The following is a 21,550-nucleotide window of genomic DNA, read 5'->3' as shown; positions in this document are numbered from 1 at the left end:
TCATTTGCAGCCCGTTTTTCACATTTTTCACAAAAAAAAAAAAATTGCTGTATTTTGACTAATTTCTGGGAACCCTCTAGGAGAATCCACAAACCCTGGGTACCTTTAGAATCCCCAAGATGTTGGAAGAAAAGGACGCAAATTTGGCGTGGATACCTAATGTGGTCAAAAAGTTACAGTGGCCTAAGCGCGCACTACCTCAAATAGCCCAAAAAAGGTTTAGCACAGGAGGGGAAAAGGCCTAGCAGCGAAGGGGTTAATGGGAGTGTTAAATGTGTTAGAAAATGAGGGAATTGCAATTAATTACCTCTTTATATCAAACTATTAATTGAACCCTAAGTATGTCAATTGTCCCTATTCAGGCAGAACAGACATTGAATCAGAACGATTTGTCTACCTGATTGCAAGTGAGATTCTTTCAAAAATCCTTTTGTGAAAGCTGTACAAAATGACTCCTGTTCAGACTGCACATCAGAACTACTATCTATATTAAAGGTAAGATATAGTTCAAAATATCTTATTCTCATGTTACAAGGATGTAGAACCAAAATCAACACTGCTGGTCAAATATCAATTTAGAAGATAACGTATATTGCTGCTGCCATTATTTTTCATCATGGGCAGTCAATCAACCCTGGCCACTACATAGTCTACCTTAAAAGTTCATCTGGCTGGACTGAACGTGATGGCCTCGGACCACCTCTCAGCAATCCCACTGTGTGGGGATTACTGGAGGTTCCTGGTGGCCTAGTTCGCCCCCAGGGACCCTCACTAGCAATGGGGACTTAATCCCCCAACGCTGAGCGCGCCAGGAGGTGCGTTTGCAGAGTCATGCAGAGAGGGGGCACGGCCTCCGGCGAGTTGCCTTTTTTTTTGTTGGTTTATTTTATTTTATGGGGGTCCGCATGGCCCCCATTCCCTGGGCCACTTCTGGCCCTGGGGACCCCATCTCCTGGGGTATGGTTTGACTGTACGTTTTTTTAAAGATGTGGGAGGGGGACACATGGCCCCCCGCCTGAGGCCAGTTATGGCCCCAAGGACCCCAGGGACCCCATCCCCCTGGCCTGGCCTACCGTGTTGTTTTAAAAAAAATAGTTTTAGAGGGGGGCCGCTTGGCCTCCTCCAGAGGCCAATTATGGCCCTGGGGACCCCATCCCCTGAGGCCGGACTTCCGTATTACCCCCCAAAAAATGTAATTAAAGGGGAGCAGGACTGAGTGGGCCCTCTTGTGGGCCACTTTTGGCCCCGGGGATCCCATCCCCAGGTGCCAGCTCTCAAGTTGGTGACCATGGGGGAGCCCCAATGCCCAACAGTCCCAGTCGGCTCCCCGCCTCCTGTGGGAGCTGGTGTTGCTTTTGGGGAAGGGGAACTTCTAACATGCAGCTCCCCTTGCCCAAAAGCAATTCTGCTTTGCTTTTTGGAAGCAAGAGCAGGTTTTCTGCTTTCGCTTCCAAAAAGCAAGAAGTGTTTGCTATGGCAGGGCAGGAGCCGGCCCTGGGGGGAGGCAGTCCCTAGGCCCATTGAGGGCCCCAGGAGGGAGGCTGCTCAGCCCTCCTCCCAACTGTTTAAAACCTCTGCAACGGACTCCCGTGTTCAATATACTGAATGCCCCAGGGAGGTGGTGGTCCCCAGGGCAGCGTGGAGGGGCAGGAGCCCCACACGCCTTGAATATAAAAAAGCCCCTGGGAGGTGGTGGTCCCCAGGGCTGCGGGGGTCCGCAATGTCCCCCGCACTTAATGATTAAAGGCCCAGGGAGGTGGTGGTCCCTAGGGCTGTGTGGGGATGCAAGAGCCCCGCCACGCTTCTTTTTTCTTAATAAAGCCCCGGGGAGGTGGGGCTACCCGGGATAGCGGGGGGCTGCGAGCGCCACACAGTTGAATAAGGATAACCCCGGGTAGGGGCGTCCCCAGGGCTGCAGGAGCCCTATGGCCCCTGCACCATTATTATGTATTGCCCCGGGACCTGGCCCACCCGCGGGGCATTAATAAAACGAAGTGCAGGAGACCGTACTTTGTTTTTTTCTTAAATTTTCTCCTGGATTCGTGCACCCAGGGGGTCAGGGGGTTTCTACCCTGCCCCCTTTTCTTCATTTTTCACTTTGTTTTCCATTTTCTTGTGACTCAGTTACCAAGTCACACATTCTGCTTTGGAGTGTTGGCAGCCAATCAGAATAAAGCTCGTGCTCGAGGGTTCGCGGCTCCTCCTCGGTGCTCACATATATACATTTTTGTTTTTTTAATTTCTCTGCAACTACTGAATGGATTTACACAATTTTTTTAAAAAAAAGGTCGCTTTCTGGACCAAGAGCTACCTTTTTGCTAAATTTGGTGTCATAACGTCCCTGAAATCTATGTTTTTTTCAGTAAATTTCAAAAGGTTTTTTAAATGATAATTTCCAACTACGCCAACAGAGGTAGGACATGTGAAGAGGAAGAAAGGCACAGAAAGAAGCAAGAGAAATTCATAAAGAGGCAACAGAAGTCCAGACAGATGAAGAAAAGTGCAGGAAAAGCGAGAGAAATGCAGAAAGAACCAACAGAGGTGTAGGAAAAGGCCTTGTTGCAAAGTCATCCTGGCCCCAATTTGTTACTAACTGCTACTGGTGGTAACTGACTCTGACTAACCAGGCCTGGAGCCAGTACAATGCTGAAAGACACTTAGAATAGAGTAAAAACACCTACATACACTAGGGTACACTATGGGTTGTGGTACCCCTTTGATTGGCATGACCTCCCCTGTAAGGCCCTTGTACATAATAGAGCAGGGGGATTAAAACTACCTCTAACTCAGAGGTGCAGAAAGAGGCAAAAGAAGTGCATACACAGGCAGGAAAGGTGCAGAAACAGGGAACAGGGGTGCCGAAAGAAGCAAGTGAGGTACAGAAAGAAGTAAGAGCAGTGCAGAAAGAACCAATAGAGGTTTAAAAAGAGGCAAGAGAGGTACAGAAAGAGGCAGGAGGGGTGCAGAAAGAAGGAAGAGTAGTGCTGAAAGAGGCAAGAGAAATGCTGAAAGAAACAACAGAGGTTTAAAAAGAAGCAAGATAAGTGCAGAAAGATGCAAGTGAGGTGCAGAAAGAAGCAAGAGCAGTGCAGAATGAACCAACAGAGGTGCAAATTGATGCAAGATGAGTAAAGAAAGAGGTAGGCGAGGTGCACAAAGAGGCAAGAGAGATACAGAATGAGACAGGAGGGGTCTAAAAAGAAGTAAGAGAAGTGCAGAAACAGGAAAAAGAATTGCTGAAAGAAGCAACAGATGTGTAGAAAGAAGCAAGAGAAGCAAGAGAAGTGCAGAAAGAGGCAAGTGAGGTGCAGAAAGAGGCAACAGAGGTGCAGAAAGAAGGAAGAGGAGTGCAGACAGAAGCAACAGAGGTGCAGAAAGAGGCAATAGAAGTGGAAAAAGAAGCAACAGAGGTACAAAAAGAGGCAAGACTGGTGCAGAAAGAGGGAAGAGAGGTGTAGAAAGAGGCTGGAGAGTTGTACAAATAGGGAAGATGGGTGCAGAAAGAGGCAAGAGGGGTGTAGAAACAGGTAAGAGAACTTCATAAAGAGGCAAGAGAATTGCTGAAAGAAGCCACATAGAACATAGAAACAAGCAAGAAAAGTGCAGACAGAGGAAACTGAGATGCAGAAACAGGCAAGAAAGGTACAGGAAGAGAGAAGACGACTGCAGAAAGAGACAACTGGGGTGCAGAAAGAAGCAAGACAGGTGCAGAAAGAAGCATGGAAAGTGCAGAATTAAGCAACAGGGGTGTTGAAAGAGACAAGAGAAGGGCCGCAAGAAGCAACAGAGGTGCAGAAGGAGGCAAAAGAACTCTAGAAAGAGGCAAGAGAGGTGCAGAAACAGGTAAAAAGGGTGCAGAACGAGGCAAGAGGGGTGCTGAAATGTGCAAGAGAGGTGCAGAAAGAACAAGAGCAGTGCAAAAGAACCAACAGAGGTGCAAAAAGAGGCAAGTGAGGCACAGAAGGAGGCAAGAGAACTGCAGAAAGAGGCAAGAGAGTTGCAGAAACAGGCAAAAGAGGTACATAAAGAGGGAACAGGTGGGTAGACTGAGGCAGGAGAGGTGCAAAAAAGAGGAAAGAGGGGTGCAGAAAAAAGCAAGAGGTATGAAGAAATTTGGAACAGGTGCAGGAAGAAGCCAGAGCAGTGCAGAAAGAACCAACAGAGGTGCAGAAAGAGACAAGAGGGGTACAGAAAGAGGCAAGTGAAGTTGTTGTAAATAAAACAGCGATATGATTAAGCATTCACTGAAGACATGTGCTCTTCATCTCTAAATTACGTTTTCTGGTTATATTGACTAATGTTTGGACTCCATTTTGTTTAGCTGTCCGCCATCTTGTATGGCCATGAAGCCATGTGCTTTGCACGAGAAGAGTCCTACCTCTTCGCCAGTCACTCCTGAGATCTGCCTAGCAACAGTCTATAAATAGCCCCTTGTACGTTTGGTGCATGTTCAAGACTGACCACATCTGTTACTAATTAGGCTTTGCTCGAATGTGTTTTCGCGGGTCTTAGGAACTGTTAACTCCGCCCATGTATTGATCATGTATTGAACATGTCTATATAAGGTCACAAATCTTGCTTCATGTTGTATCCGCCTACTTATGAGCCCCTCTATTGTGTATAAAAGGGGACCATGCGCACAAGTTCTGTGTGCTACTCTGTGCAATACTGTAGAGTGTTGCGTAGGTTGTAGGACCACCTTTGAAGGTTAATAAACTTTGTCTTTGTATTTGCAGTTTCCGTGCCAACTTCCTTCTAGTATTTGTACGCAGAAGGGCAAACCCTTTGTATTTGCGGGCCTAGCTGGGGCCTGTATTCATCAATTGGTGCCCGTCACGTGGGGCTCATCGGCGACTCGGATACTCGAAGGACTGGTCGTGACGAAGGAGTGGAACCTTGCCGGGGACGTGATCACTGCCAGCGGCGTCTTTAGTCCTGGCATCCCGAGGCTTTCTTCCTTCCCTTCCGAGCTGACCATCTGGGTGGTGCCGGTCCTCGACTGAGACCCCTTCTGTCGGTTTTGCCGTGCAATAGCCGTTTGGGCGAATTTGGAACTTGGCAGTTGGAACCTGTACGCTCTTGATTGGTAAGAACCGCTGTACGGTTCTTGCTGCGAGCTTTTGAAGCCTGGGTTGGTAAGGCTATTTGATTAGATTTGTGATGACCGGTCATATTTTGAAAATGAATAATGTGAAAATATATGCGTTGCAACACATATAGGCAGGTAATGTGGAGATATTTCTCCGGGGTTGTTTGAATTTGAACGGCGCAACGTTTAAGTGCCACTTTTTGATAATATTGCATATTTTGCACTATTCTTGAACATGCCTGCTTTGAGCGCACTCCGTCAGTGGTGCTGCTGTTTTGGGAACCGGTTAAGTCTTGAGGAATCTGAGCCAGCCCCCCCAGAGGGGACTCCTAATAGGGATATGTACGTGAAGCACGGTCTTTCCCCTATAATGTACAGCACATTGTGGAGGAAATATACCAAGAAGGATCCTGAGTTGCGATGGCCTTTGTATGGATCGTTTGATATGCGTAAGATTGAGTATGTAGAGCAGTGTATATGTAAGCGGCGTGCGAGACAAGATATGTTTGAATGTATACGATTGTGGGTGAAAGAAGTGCGTGAGCGCGAGAAACGTGAAAAAGCGCTGAGTGATAAAGAGCAACGGAAAAAGGACCATGTGAAAGCGCGGGAAGCGAAACAGCGTGAGGAAATAGACCTGGCGGAAAAACAGAAGAAAGAGCACAGGTTGCAAATATCGGGTCAATATGCTGTTCGGCTCCCTCTTTATCCTGTCCTTACTAATCTTGAAGATGATTTTTCTCTATTAGATCGTTTTCCGCCACCTTATGTTGGCCTGTCCGCTCCGGGAGTCAAGGATTCTGGATTGCTCAAGGAGAAGGTAGACACGCGGTCCATGTTATCAACTGATCGTATGGGTGAGCTTCGGAAAGTTTCTTTTCGTGCGCTCAAAGATAAACTATCTCTCGTTGAATTATTGTCGTCTTTGGAAGGATGGCAGCATAGGGAAAAATTATATTTTGCTGAAACTTTTTCAGATGAAGTGGTTACTGCTTTTCGAAAATATTCTGATGTTTTTGAGCCTGATGATGTAGTGTTAGATTCTAAAGCATTATGTAACGGTGTCCTTTCTCCCTCTAAGGTACCCGATGCGGTTCGACGGCTGTTTGCGTTACGGGACGCGATGTTTGAACTCAAAGAGAGAGCGCGCCAAAAGAGAGAGGAGGAGGAGCAATCGAATCCGAATACAGGCGGAAAGCAGTCGTCTATCATTCACTCAGATAAGATTGAATTAGTGCATACTAAGCCGATGCGAGAGGCAGCGCCTCTGTACGTTCCTCCTAAGGGAGCGGGAACTAGTTCGGATATGTCTTCCCCCGATGCTAGAGGATATTTTGTGTACAATTGGGTTTACACTCCTTGGCATAGGGCTGATGTTATGGCATTAAAGAAAGCACTACCCGATCCCCGAAAGAATCCTGCCGCCTTTTATGAGGAAGTTGAGGGGGCCTTAAATTCTTGTACCATGACCTTAGCAGACATAGATTTGTTCTTTGGGCTTATTTTACCACCGGATATGTGGAGATCCGTATGGAAAGTAGATGATCAAGCAGCCTTTAAGGCGAAATGGTCTGATATAGAAGATGAGGATAGGGAAAGAAAACCCGCGCAAAAGCCACCTCAGCTTATTTTAGACCTCCCAGCTGCTATTTTGACTAAGTTGAAAACGATTATCCCGCCTAAAAAGATTGATTGGAACATGTTAGCCTCATGCAAACAGAACGTTGATGAATCCGTTTCTGATTTCTTTACGCGATTCGAGGAAACGTTTCATGATTTTAGCGGTCAGTCACTCACGGATGATACGGGTCGACATCTTTTTGTTGATAAATATGTGTCGAATTTATTACCAGGAGTAGCAGCTCGATTAAAAGCGAGTGAAAGCTCTTGGACCACATCGTCTCCGGCATCCCTCCTGACGATGGCTCAGTATTATGAGCGTCAGGATCAAGAAGCGAGGAGTAACGAAGAAAAGAAGTCAAAAGACTTAAAAACGAAGGTGATGTTAGCGCAAGTGTATGGACCGCCTCGCCGGGGTGCTGAGAGAGGTGGAAGAGGGTCTTATGGTCCCCCTTTTGGTCGCCCAGATGTAACTAAGGATCAATGTGCATATTGCAAACAGTTGGGTCATTGGGCCCGGGATTATCCGGTATTGCAGGCACAGCGCCAGGGGCGTGGCCAGGGGCCGATGAGAGGTAGAGGAGGTTTCTCGGGACCTAGAGGATATTTAACTGATCGTGCTCGATTTGATTCTAATATGCGGCCCCGTGATGGGCCTAATGTGTTTGATTGACAAAACCAGTATCAAATGTCCGATTGTGAACGCCCTGGGTATCACGATTCACAGCATGCATAGGAGTGCGTAGGATGGGAGGAGGAATCAGTTGAAGTGCCAGTAGATCAGAGGGGTCCTTATGTTACAGCACAGGTTTTGGGCTCTACGGATCGGTTTCTGCTTGATACAGGAGCTACTCGTAGCGCTTTGTCCAAACAATTGGTTCCGAGGGCTCCCCTGTCTGGCTTAACGGTTACATCGATAGGGTTCTATGGCACACCTTCACTTAGCCCATTATCACAACCCCTTGCATTTCATGTTAATAAGTTTTCTACACCTTGTCCGTTTTTGCTTTCCCCGAACACGCCTGATAACATTGTGGGACTGGATATGCTTAAACAGTTCAGAGCTACAATCCGTTGCTCCCCTGAGGGAGTGCGTGTGATTCTAAACGATAACTATCCGAGGACAGGAAGGATGTGTGTGGTTGTGGAGGATACCGTATTGGCTTCTCTACCCCGCACTCGGTGGGCCACCTCGGATACTGATGTGGGACGGATGGTTATCCCCCCGGTACACATTAGGGTAAAGGAGGGAGCTGTATTACCACGCCTAACTCAATATCGTATTTCGCAGGAGGGGGAGGAGGCACTCATGCAGATAGTGCAAGATCTCATTAAGGTGGGGGTAGTGGAGGAAGTTCCATACAATGTCTGCAATAGTCCTATACTTCCGATTTTGAAAAAAGACACTGATACTAGGGTTTATTGTTTTATTATTGATTTGAGGGAAGTGAATAAGATAGTGATACCTCAATACCCAGTGGTTTCTGACATCACGGCATTGCTTACCTTTGTCCCGCCCACGGCAACCACGTTCTCTGTTATTGATTTAAAAAATGCTTTCTTTTCGATTCCTATTCATCCTGATAGTCGATACCTTTTCGGCAATCGTTCATACCGATTTTGTAGAGTTCCTCAAGGGTACACAGAAAGTCCTAGTATTTAAAGCCAAGCATTGAAAAGGCAGTTGGATTCCTTTGTTTTACCTGAAGGGGTGGCCCTCATACAATATGTCGATGACATCTTGTTGGCGGCCGATACTCCTGAACAATGTGAGAAGTGCACGTTATCTTTGCTCTCCTTTTTGGCCTTACATAATCACAAGGTTTCGAAGAAAAAATTACAATTCTGTAGACCAAAGGTAACCTATCTCGGTCACCTTTTGTCTAAGGAGGGGCATGCACTAACACTAGATCGCATTCAAGCCATTTTGGACACGCCAGTACCTTCCACGCAGAAGGATGTGCGTGCATTTTTGGGACTCACTTCTTTCTGTAGGCAATGGATACTGGGTTTTTCACACATAGTTAAACCACTGTTGGCACTTTTGACGAAAGACACTCCAACTCCCCTTCCCTGGTCAGACGAGTGTGGGAGCGCTTTTCAACAATTACAACAAGCCCTTTGTTCAGCACCAGTGTTAGGCGCCCCTGATTATACAAAGCCCTTTACATTGTATGTACATGAAAGAGATGGATGTGCGTTATCAGTTTTAGTACAGATGCACGGCGACAAGCAGCGCCCTTGTGCATATTTCTCGGCAGTACTTGATCCTGTTGCCCGAGCGTTGCCTGGTTGTTTTCGCTCGGTCGCGGCGACAGCTGTGTCAATACGCCAAAGCGAAGGAATTGTATTATCTCATAAGCTATTAGTGCTGGTCCCCCATGCTGTTGACGCCCTGTTGAATCAGACAAAGACGCAGCACTTAACTAGTGCTCGTCTAACAGGATATGAGCTGACGTTGTTGGCTCCTCATATCACATTGAAGAGATGCGCAACACTAAATCCGGCCACATTATTGCCGTTTCCGGAGACTCAGTCTGAGGCACAGGAAACACATGATTGCATTTTTGTAACTGAGGAACAGACAAAGGGTCGTATTGATCTCCAGGATACGCCCTTTACAGATGTAGATGGAGAATTGTGGGTAGATGGGTCGTGCCTGAAGCTACCAGATGGTACGACTTCAGCAGCGTACGCAATCACCACGCTACAAACAATAGTGGAGACAGCAAGCATACCGCAGAAATCAGCTCAAGCAGCGGAACTGATAGCTTTAACACGAGCATGAGAGCTTAGTTCAGGATTGTGTGTAAACGTCTATACGGATAGCCGCTATGCCTTCGGGGTAGCGCATGACCTTGGGTTGCTTTGGAAGGAGAGAGGGGTTCTAACGTCACATGGAGCACAGATAATGAACGGAGAGTTAGTTCACAATCTCTTGACTGCATTAACATATCCTAAGAAGATTGCCATAGTTAAATGCAGAGCACATAAGAAGGTGGTAGATAGAGTGGGAGTAGGGAATGCTCTGGCGGATCGAGTAGCACGGGACACTGCGATGCAGCCTGACACTACTGCAAAGTATGTTGTGAAGTTGCAGGCAGAAAGATGGCACGATGCTAGGAGAGAAGTGTTAGAGATACAGAGGACAGCTTCCGACAAAGAACGGGAGCAATGGTCTACTGACGGAGAACTGGATGATGAAGGTTGTTGAAGAAATAAGCAAATGGATAAATGGAAGTTACCCATAGCTTTTGTACAACCTATGGTTCAGATGGCACATGGGCTAGCACATGTTGGAGCTTCCGCAATTGTAAAATTGCTTACCTAAGTTTGGGAGCATCCAGCGATTGCTTGCATGGCAAAGAGAGTGGTGCAAACTTGTATGATTTGCCTAAAGTACAATCCAGGAAAAGGGACGCGAACTCCAGCAGGAGGATTTGCAACACCCACTGCACCTTTTGAAGTTTTGCAAATGGATTATATTCAGCTTGAACGCTGTAATAATCTGAAGTAAGTTCTAGTAGTGGTTTGTGCCTTCAGTAAATGGATTGAGGCATACCCTACGAAAGACAATACTGCAATTACTACAGCTAAGGTGTTATTGAAGGAGTTCTTCCCTCGGTATGGTGTTTGTAGATTGTTGTGGAGTGATAACGGACCTCATTTTATAGCGGACGTTATCAAGTATGTCCTGAAAGGATTGGGAATTACTCAAAAATTCCACGCAGTGTTTCACCCTCAGTCTGCGGGATTGGTTGAGAAGTATAATGGTATTTTGAAACTTAAAATAGCGAAAATACTAGCTTCCACTTCTCTGACTTGGCCGGATGCTTTACCCCTGGCATTATTGTCAATCAGATCAGTGCCACATTCTCGAACCGGTCTCACGCCATATGAGATCGTGTTTGGACGTCCGATGAACATTTGGGGCCCACCGAAACCGAAGTCAGTGTATGATGTACCTTGTGTAATGATGAGTGATTATTTGGCACAGTTAACTGATAAGTTGGTCTCTATTCATCAACAGGTTCGAGAAGCGCTCCCTGACCGGTCCACAGGTGAAGGCCACGATCTTCGGCCCGGCGATCTAGTCCTGATAAAGGCATTTGAAAGGACGAGCAGCTTAGAACCAAGGTGGTGCGGTCCTGAGCAGGTTTTGCTTGCAACGAGAATGGCTGTCCGGGTCTCTAACCGCAAGAATTGGATTCACTCCATACATTGTCGTAGAGTGCCACCCGGATTGGTGGAGCCTGCTGTATTGACCGACCATCGAGACATCCTGACTGCGAAGAAAGGCCATGCTGTGGACCCGGACGATGCTGAGGAGCTCTTCCCGGACCAATCGACCCCTGGAGTAAGAAGATATCACCTCAGACCGAGGAAGTGAATTTCTGAAGTATATAAATATGTTTTCAGAGCAGCCCCTGGGTTAGTGAAACGGAGAGCCAATGAGGCAAGGGGTGGGGATCAGCCCTGCATTAGTGTAGTGACACCCGTCTTGGCCCGATGGTGAAGAAATCAACCGCTGCCTAGGGGGAAGAGTTGTGACAACCCTTTAGTTTCAGGAAGATATGGACACTTATTTGAAAATGGAGAAGAAGAAAAATGTTTGTGCAATATGGTTCATTGTTGCTATAGTGATTACTGCCATAACCACGTGGTTTGTTGAGGATGTAATTCCTGCCCGTGAGTTGCTTGTTGTGTCTACTCCAGTTCCTGAGGAGCACTATTTCTACACCCTTCCATATCAAGAATTGAAGCATCGGCAATCCTATCTGAATAATACTTTCATCCAGATGCTGCATCATACCCACGTTGCCACGAATGCTACCAATTGTTGGATATGTGGAATGATGCCAGCACATCAGAAGAAAGGGGGAACACCGTTTATACCTCTCCCTTTCTCACATAACGGCTCTCGTAGAGCATGGTACACTTTGCTTTTTGCCACACGGAAACCTACAGTGGGACGATTACTCTTCAGACTTAACAAAGAGTGTCATCAGGATAAAGAAGGTTACCCACAAGCCAATGGAACAATATGGGAATGGGAAGAATATCGACCAGACAATGAATCAATTCCCTACATCTTTACGAATACTAGAGACATTCAGGGAAATGAGAAATTTGTAATTTCAGTGGCACAAGCCCAAGCGGACATGTGTATCCAAAGTGTTGGTTATATTCCTGTTGGTGTCAGTGATTGCATTGTTGTACTAAACATAGATGGATTAAATAACAGTACCTTTTTGGCCTCCCACAATACCTATTTTGTATGTGGTAATAAAGGTTACTATCGTTTGCCAGCCGGATGGTCCGGGGTATGGTATGTGGCCTTTTTATTACCCCCTGTATTCTTAGCACCCGCGTCTTATCATAAAGACTTGAAGTTATTAAACAATGTAACTGTAAATAGGTATAAACTCACTTTATCTGTTGATGATGTTGACCAGACGGATACTAGTTTGCAACAGTATATTGATTTTAATCTAGGATTGTTTTTCTTTGTTGGAGCTGCCCTGAATAGTAGGAAGATTCGACGATTAACTAGGGTTGTAGAGGCTGTGACAAATCAAACTGCTGCTGCTCTTGGGAATATTACGGAAGAATTGCAGATCACTAGAATTGTTACATTACAGAATCGTATGGTATTAGATGTTATGTTAGCAGATAGAGGTGGAGCATGTAGAATTATAGGAAGTAGTTGTTGTGTGTTCATCCCTGATCACACGCCATCAGATTATCAAGCCATTAATAAATTGCATAACATTGCTGCTGACATTCATACAGAAAATGGTACTTGGACCTTTTCTGGATGGTTTTGGACCTTAATTACTACATGGGGATGGAAAGTCCTTACTGGTTTATGTGTTATTGTAGCAATTTTGTTCACATGTTGTATGTGTATTCAATGTGGTCCTATGATATGTTCTTTATGTGTTTCATTCTGTATCCCCAATAAGGAAGCTGTTGCTGATGTCACCTATCAAAAGAGCATAAATAAAGAAATCACTGAAATGTTGAGAATCGATATAAATGATGATTATCTTGATTATCCTGGCAAGCCGAATGTCTTCAGCAAATGCTGAAAGGGTCGTCTGTTGTAAATAAAACAGCGATATGATTAAGCATTCACTGAAGACATGTGCTCTTCATCTCTAAATTACGTTTTCTGCTTATATTGACTAATGTTCAGACTCCATTTTGTTTAGCTGTCCGCCATCTTGTATGGCCATGAAGCCATGTGCTTTGCACGAGAAGAGTCCTACCTCTTCGCCAGTCACTCCTGAGATCTGCCTAGCAACAGTCTATAAATAGCCCCTTGTACGTTTGGTGCATGTTCAAGACTGACCACATCTGTTACTAATTAGGCTTTGCTCGAATGTGTTTTCGCGGGTCTTAGGAACTGTTAACTCCGCCCATTTATTGATCATGTATTGAACATGTCTATATAAGGTCACAAATCTTGCTTCATGTTGTATCCGCCTACTTATGAGCCCCTCTATTGTGTATAAAAGGGGACCATGCGCACAAGTTCTGTGTGCTACTCTGTGCAATACTGTAGAGTGTTGCGTAGGTTGTAGGACCACCTTTGAAGGTTAATAAACTTTGTCTTTGTATTTGCAGTTTCCGTGCCAACTTCCTTCTAGTATTTGTACGCAGAAGGGCGAATCCTTTGTACTTGCGGGCCTAGCTGGGGCCTGTATTCATCAAAGTGCAAAACAAAGCAAAAGAGGTGCGGAAAGGGGTAGGAGAGGTACACAAAGAGGCAAGAGGGATACAGAAAGAGATAGGAGGGGTGCAGAAAGAGGAAGAAAACTGCAGAAAGAAGCAACAGAGGTGCTGAAAGAGGCACAAAGGGTGCAGGAAGAAGGAACAGAGGTACAGAATGAGGCAAGAGGGGTGCAGAAAGAGGGAACAGAGGTGTAGAAATAGGCAAGAGAGTTGCATAAACAGGCAAAAGGGGTACAGAAAGAACCAAGTGAGGTACAGAAAGAAGCAAGAGAGTTACATAAAGAGGCAAGTGAAGTGCAGAAGGAGGCAAGAGAACTGCAGAACGAGGTAATAGAGGTGCAGAAAGAGGCAAGTGAGGTGCAGAAAGAAGCAAGATAAGTACAGAAAGAAACAACAGAAGTGCAGAAAGAGGCAAGAGGGGTGGAGAGAGAGACAAGAGGGGTACAGAAAGAAGCAAGACAGGTTCAGAAAGAAACAAAAGAAGTGCAGAACGAAGGAATAGAGGTGCAGAAAGAGGCAAAAATTGTGCAGAAAGATATAAGAGGAGTACAGAAAGAAGTAAATGAGGTGCAGAAAGAGGCAACAGACGTGCAGAAAGAGGAAAGAAAGGTACAGAAAGTACAAGAGATTTGCAGAATGAGGTCAAGAGAAGTTTAGAAAAAGAAAGAAACTTGCAGAATGAAGCAACAGAAATGCAGAAAGAGGCAAGAGAGGCGCAGAGGGAATCAAGAGTGGCTTGCAAACCATTAGTACTAATTTAACACCCACATTTAGCAATAAGTAAAAGTTGACAATTCTATGTTTGCAAAGGGCCTTCCACCACGCTGTAACACTTGTCGCTGCATTTTTCGTAACGTTTGAGCTAGAAACAAGGCTTTTTCTGTTCAAATCAGCAGTTTAGGGTGCAGATGATGAATTATGTGGCTAATGCAGAAAATGTATAATTGTGCGAAAGTCGGTGCAACCAAACAGTCACATAATTCCAGTGGCCCTGCTCATCCCTTTGACTATATCCACAAGTGCTCCATAGTGATTCCATATGTTTTTGTCTCACTGAGTTCATAGTTGAGCTTCTATGGAAATGAGGAAGACTAAACCTGAGGTTACTACTCCACAACACAGACTACCATACCACATAATTACTCTCCATAACACATAATCGCACTCTACATAATTACTATACACTAAATACCACATACTTACTATCCACATAATTTTACTGCACAACATACCACATAATTCCACTACAACCAACGTACATCCACTCCACTCCAAAAAACATTAGTAAACACTTTGTATTTCCAAAGCCAATAGCTCTAAATCTCGCAAATGCGAAACCTATTACATTGCAAACCCTTCTTTAACTAATAGTCGCGTTTGCAGGGTGGTGGAGAAAGGGTGCTGGGCCTCCAACCAGCACTCAGGAATTCCTCTATGTAGGGCTTCCAGGAGGTACCAGTAGGGATTCTTGGCCCCCAAAGCCCCTCAGGAGTAAATAGGACTTCATCCCCCATCCCGTAGTCTGCCAGGAGGCGCATTTGCAGTGTGGTAAAGAAAGGGGGGCATGGCCTCCGAAGACGTCTTAGCAATCCTACTGTGTGGGACTTACTGGAGGTAACAAGAGGGGTAGTTGGCCCCCAAGGACATCCTTGGGGTCCAACTACCTCTCCTATTACCTCCAGTAAGTCCCACACAGCAGGACTGCTAAGTTCTAAGAGCAGGCCATGCCCCCTTTGCCCACCACTCTACAAATGCACTCCCTGATGCGCTCTTGGATGGGGATTGAAGTCCCCTTCACTGCTGGAGGTCCTTCAGGGGCCAACTAGCCTACCTCCTACCTCTAGTAAAAACCCCACACAGTGGGATTGCTGAGAAGTGGAAAAAGGCCATGCCCCCTTTCTCCAGCACTCCTCAAACACGCCCTTTGGTGTGTTCTAATTTGGGGGATTAAGTCCCCTTGAATACTGAGGGTCCCTGGGGGCCAACTAGCCCACCAGGCACCTCCAGTAAGCGCCACACATCTAGATTGCAGAGAGGTGGTCCAATGCCACGCCCCCTTTTTACACCACTTTGCAAACACGCCTCTTGGCGCACTTCTGCACGGGGGATGAAGTCCACTTGTGTCCTGAAGGGCATGGCCTCCGGTGAGATGCCGGATTTAAAAAAAATATTTTTTTACAAGGGGGGCTGTGTGGCCACCTTCTTTTACATTTCCGAGTCACAAGATGGCTGCAAACACTTCCTGGTTTGGAGTGTTGACAACCAATCAGAGTGAAGCTCTTTTTTAATTTCTCAGGAACTACTGAACGGATTTACATCATTTAAAAAAAGGTCACTTTCTGGACCAAGACATACCTTTTTGCAAATTTGGTGTAATTCCGCGTTTTGGGACGGCACTTTTTTCTCCGCCCCCCCCCTTGACAAATCATCCTGAAGCTTTCAAGACAGGAGCTGACTGGATTTTGAATTTTTCACGAAGATTTGTCAAACGGCGCCAAAGATATTGGCAAATCAATAAACGCTTTTCCTATGGAAATTAGGTCCTACCTATAACTACCTACTGGTGATTGCCAGTAGGTAATATATATATATAGGACTTTGCCTTAATTGCTGGCATCAGCGTGCTTTTCGCCAACCGGGCATCCTTTGAGCATTGAAGATATTAGCCTTGCCGCTGAAAGTGCACCACCCCGGCATCCCTGGGGGCCACAGGGTTGATATATATCAGCCTTGCTATGTGGGGTGCCAACATTGGATGGAGGGTGCTTCTTCGTACTGAGGCTCATCTGTGAGCTTTTAATTTACCAGCGGAAAATTTTCACGAATACAGCGGAACTAATTTCCGGCCGGGACTTCAACGCCTAGAACACCTTGCGCTGACTAATCCATAGCAGCCAGCCAGGGGGCGCGCACTAGCATGTACTTAAGGAGCTGTAAAGTCCCGGATTGTGCTTTTCTTCCCCACCACCCGCCTTTGAGAAAGGAGTTGATAAACTTTGAAACGCGTTAGGCACAAGTGGTATGAAGACCGTGAAAGGATTCAGTAAGCTGTGAGCACCCATACCAATAAAAGGACTTTGCCTTAATTGCTGGCGTCAGAGTGCTTTTCGCCTACCGGGCACCTTTTGGGCATTGAATATATATTTATTTATATATATTTATATATATATATCTCCGTATCTATATATATACCATGCACTGCTTTTGATACTCACATATGACACTACTCATGAAATATTTTATGACACCATTTATGACATTACTGATGACATCCCAAATGACATCAGCGTGACCTAAAGTAACGTTTTTAGTTTTTAGCGCAACTTACTTCTAAGTGCTTTTCGGCTTCTGTTTGTGGTGTTTTAACAAAAATGTAGTGATGAAAATCTATATTAAGGGAAATATTGTACTGTTCCCGGTCAAATATCTTTTTTATCATGATGACTGCCAGCAAATCAGTCCTTAGTGCATCACTATTATCAGGTCTGCTAAGATTAGGCCGCATGTAAGATAATATTTTAACCCATCACAACCAAGGGTGCACCACATTCAACATATTTTAGGATGAAACACGTTTGCTCTCTTTTACAGTGCTAAAAAGAAGTATGAATAAAGGAGGAATACTCTGGATTTACAAAAATCATCATGGCTAATTGCTATTTTTTTAAATGAACATGAATATGTTGAATGTGGTGCAACGTTGTTTATCATGGTTTAAATTATTTCACTTGTAGAGGGTAGCTTACTTCGAACAGAGTGTGCATATACGGTAGTCCTGGGTCAACTGTCCATTCGTTGTTTGGGTTTCTCATGTAGGACAATAATGTTTATCTAAATTATGTTACAAAAAATATTATTAATACAGCACATTCTTTGGAAGCATTAGGATTGTTCATAACAGGGTGTACACTATGCACTTGAGGGCAGGGTAAATACTAGATCTGATTCTGATATGATGCCACATGACACTTGGGCACCTTCAGGCTTAAAACATGTAGACTAGAGCATCTAGACTAGAGCAGGAGACCACCAAACAACTGTTCTCTCGGTCCTCTTGATTGTTTTTAATCTTGGCACGAATTCCCACGACACAAAGTGAGAGCATGGGGGATTTCTAAGACAATTTTAATTTGCACAACTATTTCACTAATTTTTCACATACACCCATTACATAATTTATGCACCAAATACGGTAATGGTCAGTGAAAAGAACTTTCATTTAAAGTGCCCTCACACCTTCTGCGATTATTGGGCCCACTAAACATTGCATCACCCACCCAGCGTGAAGCTGAACCCAAAAACAAAGCATGCCAACTAGGTAAGTGAGGGCTCTAAAATACTAATTTTGGGATGCCCTTGAAGAACATATGTGGTAAACAGTAGGAGATGGAATATAAGATACCTCTTTTTATTAGCTTCTCTGTTAGGTTGAATCTAATACTGTGAAACACCACATCTTTTTCATTTTTGTAGCTACTGAATGCCTTTTTTATTAATCATTCAATAACTTTCTTGAACAAGGCATCATGCATACATTTCTTAACTTCTAACAGATATTCCTACTTGCCAAGGTGGGAACTCCTTGACATCTCCACAGGTATTGTGGTTGAATGGTCCTCTTCCGCTCTTGCAGGACATCAGATCCTTCAAAGCTGAAGCAATAGCATACACTGAAGTGTAAGCATTGTATTCTGCTCTAAAACTGGAGGCATCATTGTAGTTAGTGTGAAGACTCTCCAAATTCTCATCTCCCGTGCATAGCTTTATTGTGTTGTTCGAAGAATGCAAAATATTTTTGTTGTTCAACCACCTACAGCCGAAAACTTCCTCCCAAAATAGTAGCATAAAAGTGTCCTCTGGATACCTTGATGGGTGAATGCTATTCAGATGCTCTTTAAATCCAGGCATTGCTCCACTGCGGATTGCAAACCCAATCGTCCCAGCCAGGATTTGTTGGTATTTTGCTATAGACAGGAGAGCAAAGGTTGACCAAGACTCACTGGCAATCCAGATCCTCCCAGTGACATTCTGCCTCAACATTTCATCAACAATAGGTAGAAGGTGAATTTCAGAAGAAAAGATAACAATGGCCCTAGCAGATGAGTGTTTAATCACCTGGACAATGTGATAGGCATTCCTGTGAGCTATAGATGTGAGAATTGTCTCAGAAAAGGCAAAGCACACCCCAGCATTTGCCAATTCTTCCTTCAGGGTTTGAACACCTAGTTGGCCGTAGTCATTGTCCATGGCAAGCAGACCCACCCAAGTCCATCCAAAGTTTATCACTAGCTGTGCCAGCCCCTTTGACTGGGATTCATCACTGGGGATGGTCCGGAAAAAGGAAGGGAACTGGTTCCGGTCACTCAGGATTCCACTGGTTGAGAAATAACTGACCTGCATTTTTTGTGAAAATCAAACAACAATGTATTTACCAAACATAAATTCTGTGATATCTAAAGTAATAATAGATGAGAAATATTTCCAAGTGTAATGAAAGATTAACAGTTTGTGCGTAAAATCCATAACACAACAATACAGATGTCATCTGGGTGAAAGCAAATATCATTGTTTATAGCTTCCATATCCAGTTACTTAAAAATATATTTTCTCTCATTTTGAAAGCAACAATGATTCCAATAACCAACATTTTTAATAGATGATACATCTTAATTCCAATTTCCCAAAAGCTGCTTTTGCAATGAAAATGGATCAAATAACCCAACCTGTATGACCATATATAAACCTGTTTTAGAAGAAAGTACTGTAATCTCATAAAGCTGGCATATTCAACTTTGTGCCTCTAGCTAGATCAATGATTTCAAATACATGAGTACAAAGTAGCACTGTCTTTAAACAAACCTTCAATGTGTGTAAACGTTTCTGCATCTATTTTACCAGTGCAGTACTCTTCTTGACAGTTTAACCTGTGTCCAATATATTTGAAAAAGGATACTTTATTATTTGTATCTTACTTCTGAATCAAGTTTGGATCTAGCCATCCCTTCTTATATGCTTTTTAAATGTTTTCATCATTTTAAGTACTATCCTTAAACTCATTTATGTCATGTATGATCCCTTAAAGACATTAGTGAAAAAAAAGGCTGTGCTAAATTCAACCAAATTGTGTGTAAAAGACAAGGCACTTTGGGAATTCTCCTACCAAACGTTTATGATATTCTAATAAATATGAGAGTAGATTGGACCTATAGTTAATAGTTTTGCTGTTTGTGCCTAAATTTAGGAAGTCAAAATCCAATTTGAATTCACACCACGCCTCCTATGTTAAAAATCCTCATTCGGCACACTTTCCAATATAATATTTTATGAACACATTATTGTGGTCTGTACTATATTTCCTTGGGTATGATGCCTGCATGAGGTCTGTTACTAATTCTGGTTATCATTTTCCTATAGAATTAGTTTTAAATAAATACGTTTGACAAAAGCATCATATTTTTTAATAATATTTTAACTTGCAACATGCCTTATCTTTACTTACATTTGTACACCCTGTATTTTACATTTAGATTTAGTGAAAGAAAAAAAGTTGTATTTGGAATGTGTACCCTAACGATGACATGAATGGGCCCTGGTGCCCGACTTCAATTTAACATTAACGTTGTATTTTTACTTGGTGCACATCAACCTTCGCTCTGTTCAGGCACCAGAATCAATTGTAAAATCATTTTTACTTTGAAGTGTGAAGGTCATTTTTGTTGCATTTAATTGGCTGGATGATGATTCTCTGCACTTGCACGCGATGGCAGACAGAGGAGGTGGATCCTGCTTTGCGAGACATTGTGAAGGCCCAATGATGGAAGAATCTGGCATGGTATTATCAGTGAGAAGGAGGTTGACACCATACACATAGAGCACACAGATATATGATTAGTTCTTACTCTGTGAGAATCTGTGGAATGTATTTCTCAGATAGAATGTCATGTTTTAATTGTGTGAAATGATTTTAGTTAGTCAGACCTGCCCCTGTCTCCCTATGCAGGTGGATATCCCGTCTCTATCCAGTGTGAGATCCAAAGAACTTTCTATTCTTGATCATAGAAGTACTTTCTAGAGCAAGTGCATTTCTACTTTTTTTTATTAGAGCCTTCATTTGGTTCTACTTTCATTGCTACATTTGCTGACATGTGCTGCTTCAAAAGAGTTCCAAACTTTCCCTCAACCTTAGCTTAACATTGGGGAGTTCCCTTTGAAGAGAAAAGAATATTATCTCACTTTGCATTTTCTGTCCTTATGAGCATGTACCTGGATTTGCTGAATTGAATTTCGTGAATTATATTCATGTTGTATTCAAATGACAATTTATTTATCTTTAAACGATTTGGTTTGAGATTATAACTTTACCAATTTGTTAATAAACCTTCATGGTTTGCAAAATTTCTCTTCTCTGATTTTAGCCTCAGTTTGAGACAAAGGCCATCAATATGGACATAGTGGAAACTCAAGTTTGTGTGGTGCAAAAACCATCCTTAACTTTTGCATTATCAATACACACAAGCAGGAATTATCTTTGAAGGGTGTAATATTAAGATTTCACAGCATGCTCATTATCACTTTTGTTTTACACTGTCTGGAACTGAAATGTTGTTACAAATAAGCTGCATAAATTCTGTTAACTAAAAGATTTTCTAGAAACTAATGTGTGCTCCAAGGGAATGTTCTAAAACGTTGTTGTACGTGTGCCTGGGTATGCAAAGCACTTGCATAACAAGCTTGATTTCATGCAGCCATATTAAAGGGAGCACAAATGAAATAATTTATTTTGAGTTTGGTCGCCGAAAGTAAGATGTGACAATGTCTGAGCATTTGAGAATGCAAAAGGAATTCACCTAACACTTTGAGCCCTTTGACTTTAAAACCAACCTTTTATTATAAGGCCCATTACCAATTTCAGAACATAACGTTTATATGTAAAGAGACAGATAATGTGCATTAGTCCCCTGAGCTATCATACCTTGCAGAACAAGTCTGATACGAAAGAACATATCCACACTTGCCTGTTTTATCAAACACTACATGGAAGAATGGGATAAGCGTAGGAACTCATGTTCAATATTTTCTCATAATATACTTACAAAGCATTGT

At 43.7% G+C, this 21,550-nt stretch overlaps 1 protein-coding gene across 1 annotated transcript in view; it reads right to left on the bottom strand.

Moving 5' to 3' along the window:
* Window positions 1-21,550, bottom strand: part of LOC146782716 (extracellular calcium-sensing receptor-like) — a 134,390-nt gene that overhangs the window by 70,606 nt on the left and 42,234 nt on the right. The window contains exon 3 of the mRNA XM_085637204.1: window positions 18,011-18,841. Within this exon, the coding sequence (XP_085493330.1) occupies window positions 18,011-18,841 (831 nt within the window). The remainder of the gene's footprint in view (window positions 1-18,010; window positions 18,842-21,550) is intronic.

The sequence above is a fragment of the Triturus cristatus genome, chromosome 12 (genome assembly GCF_964204655.1).
Source record: "Triturus cristatus chromosome 12, aTriCri1.1, whole genome shotgun sequence".
Lineage (NCBI taxonomy): Eukaryota > Metazoa > Chordata > Amphibia > Caudata > Salamandridae > Triturus > Triturus cristatus.
This window is presented reverse-complemented; position numbering and strand designations above follow the sequence as displayed.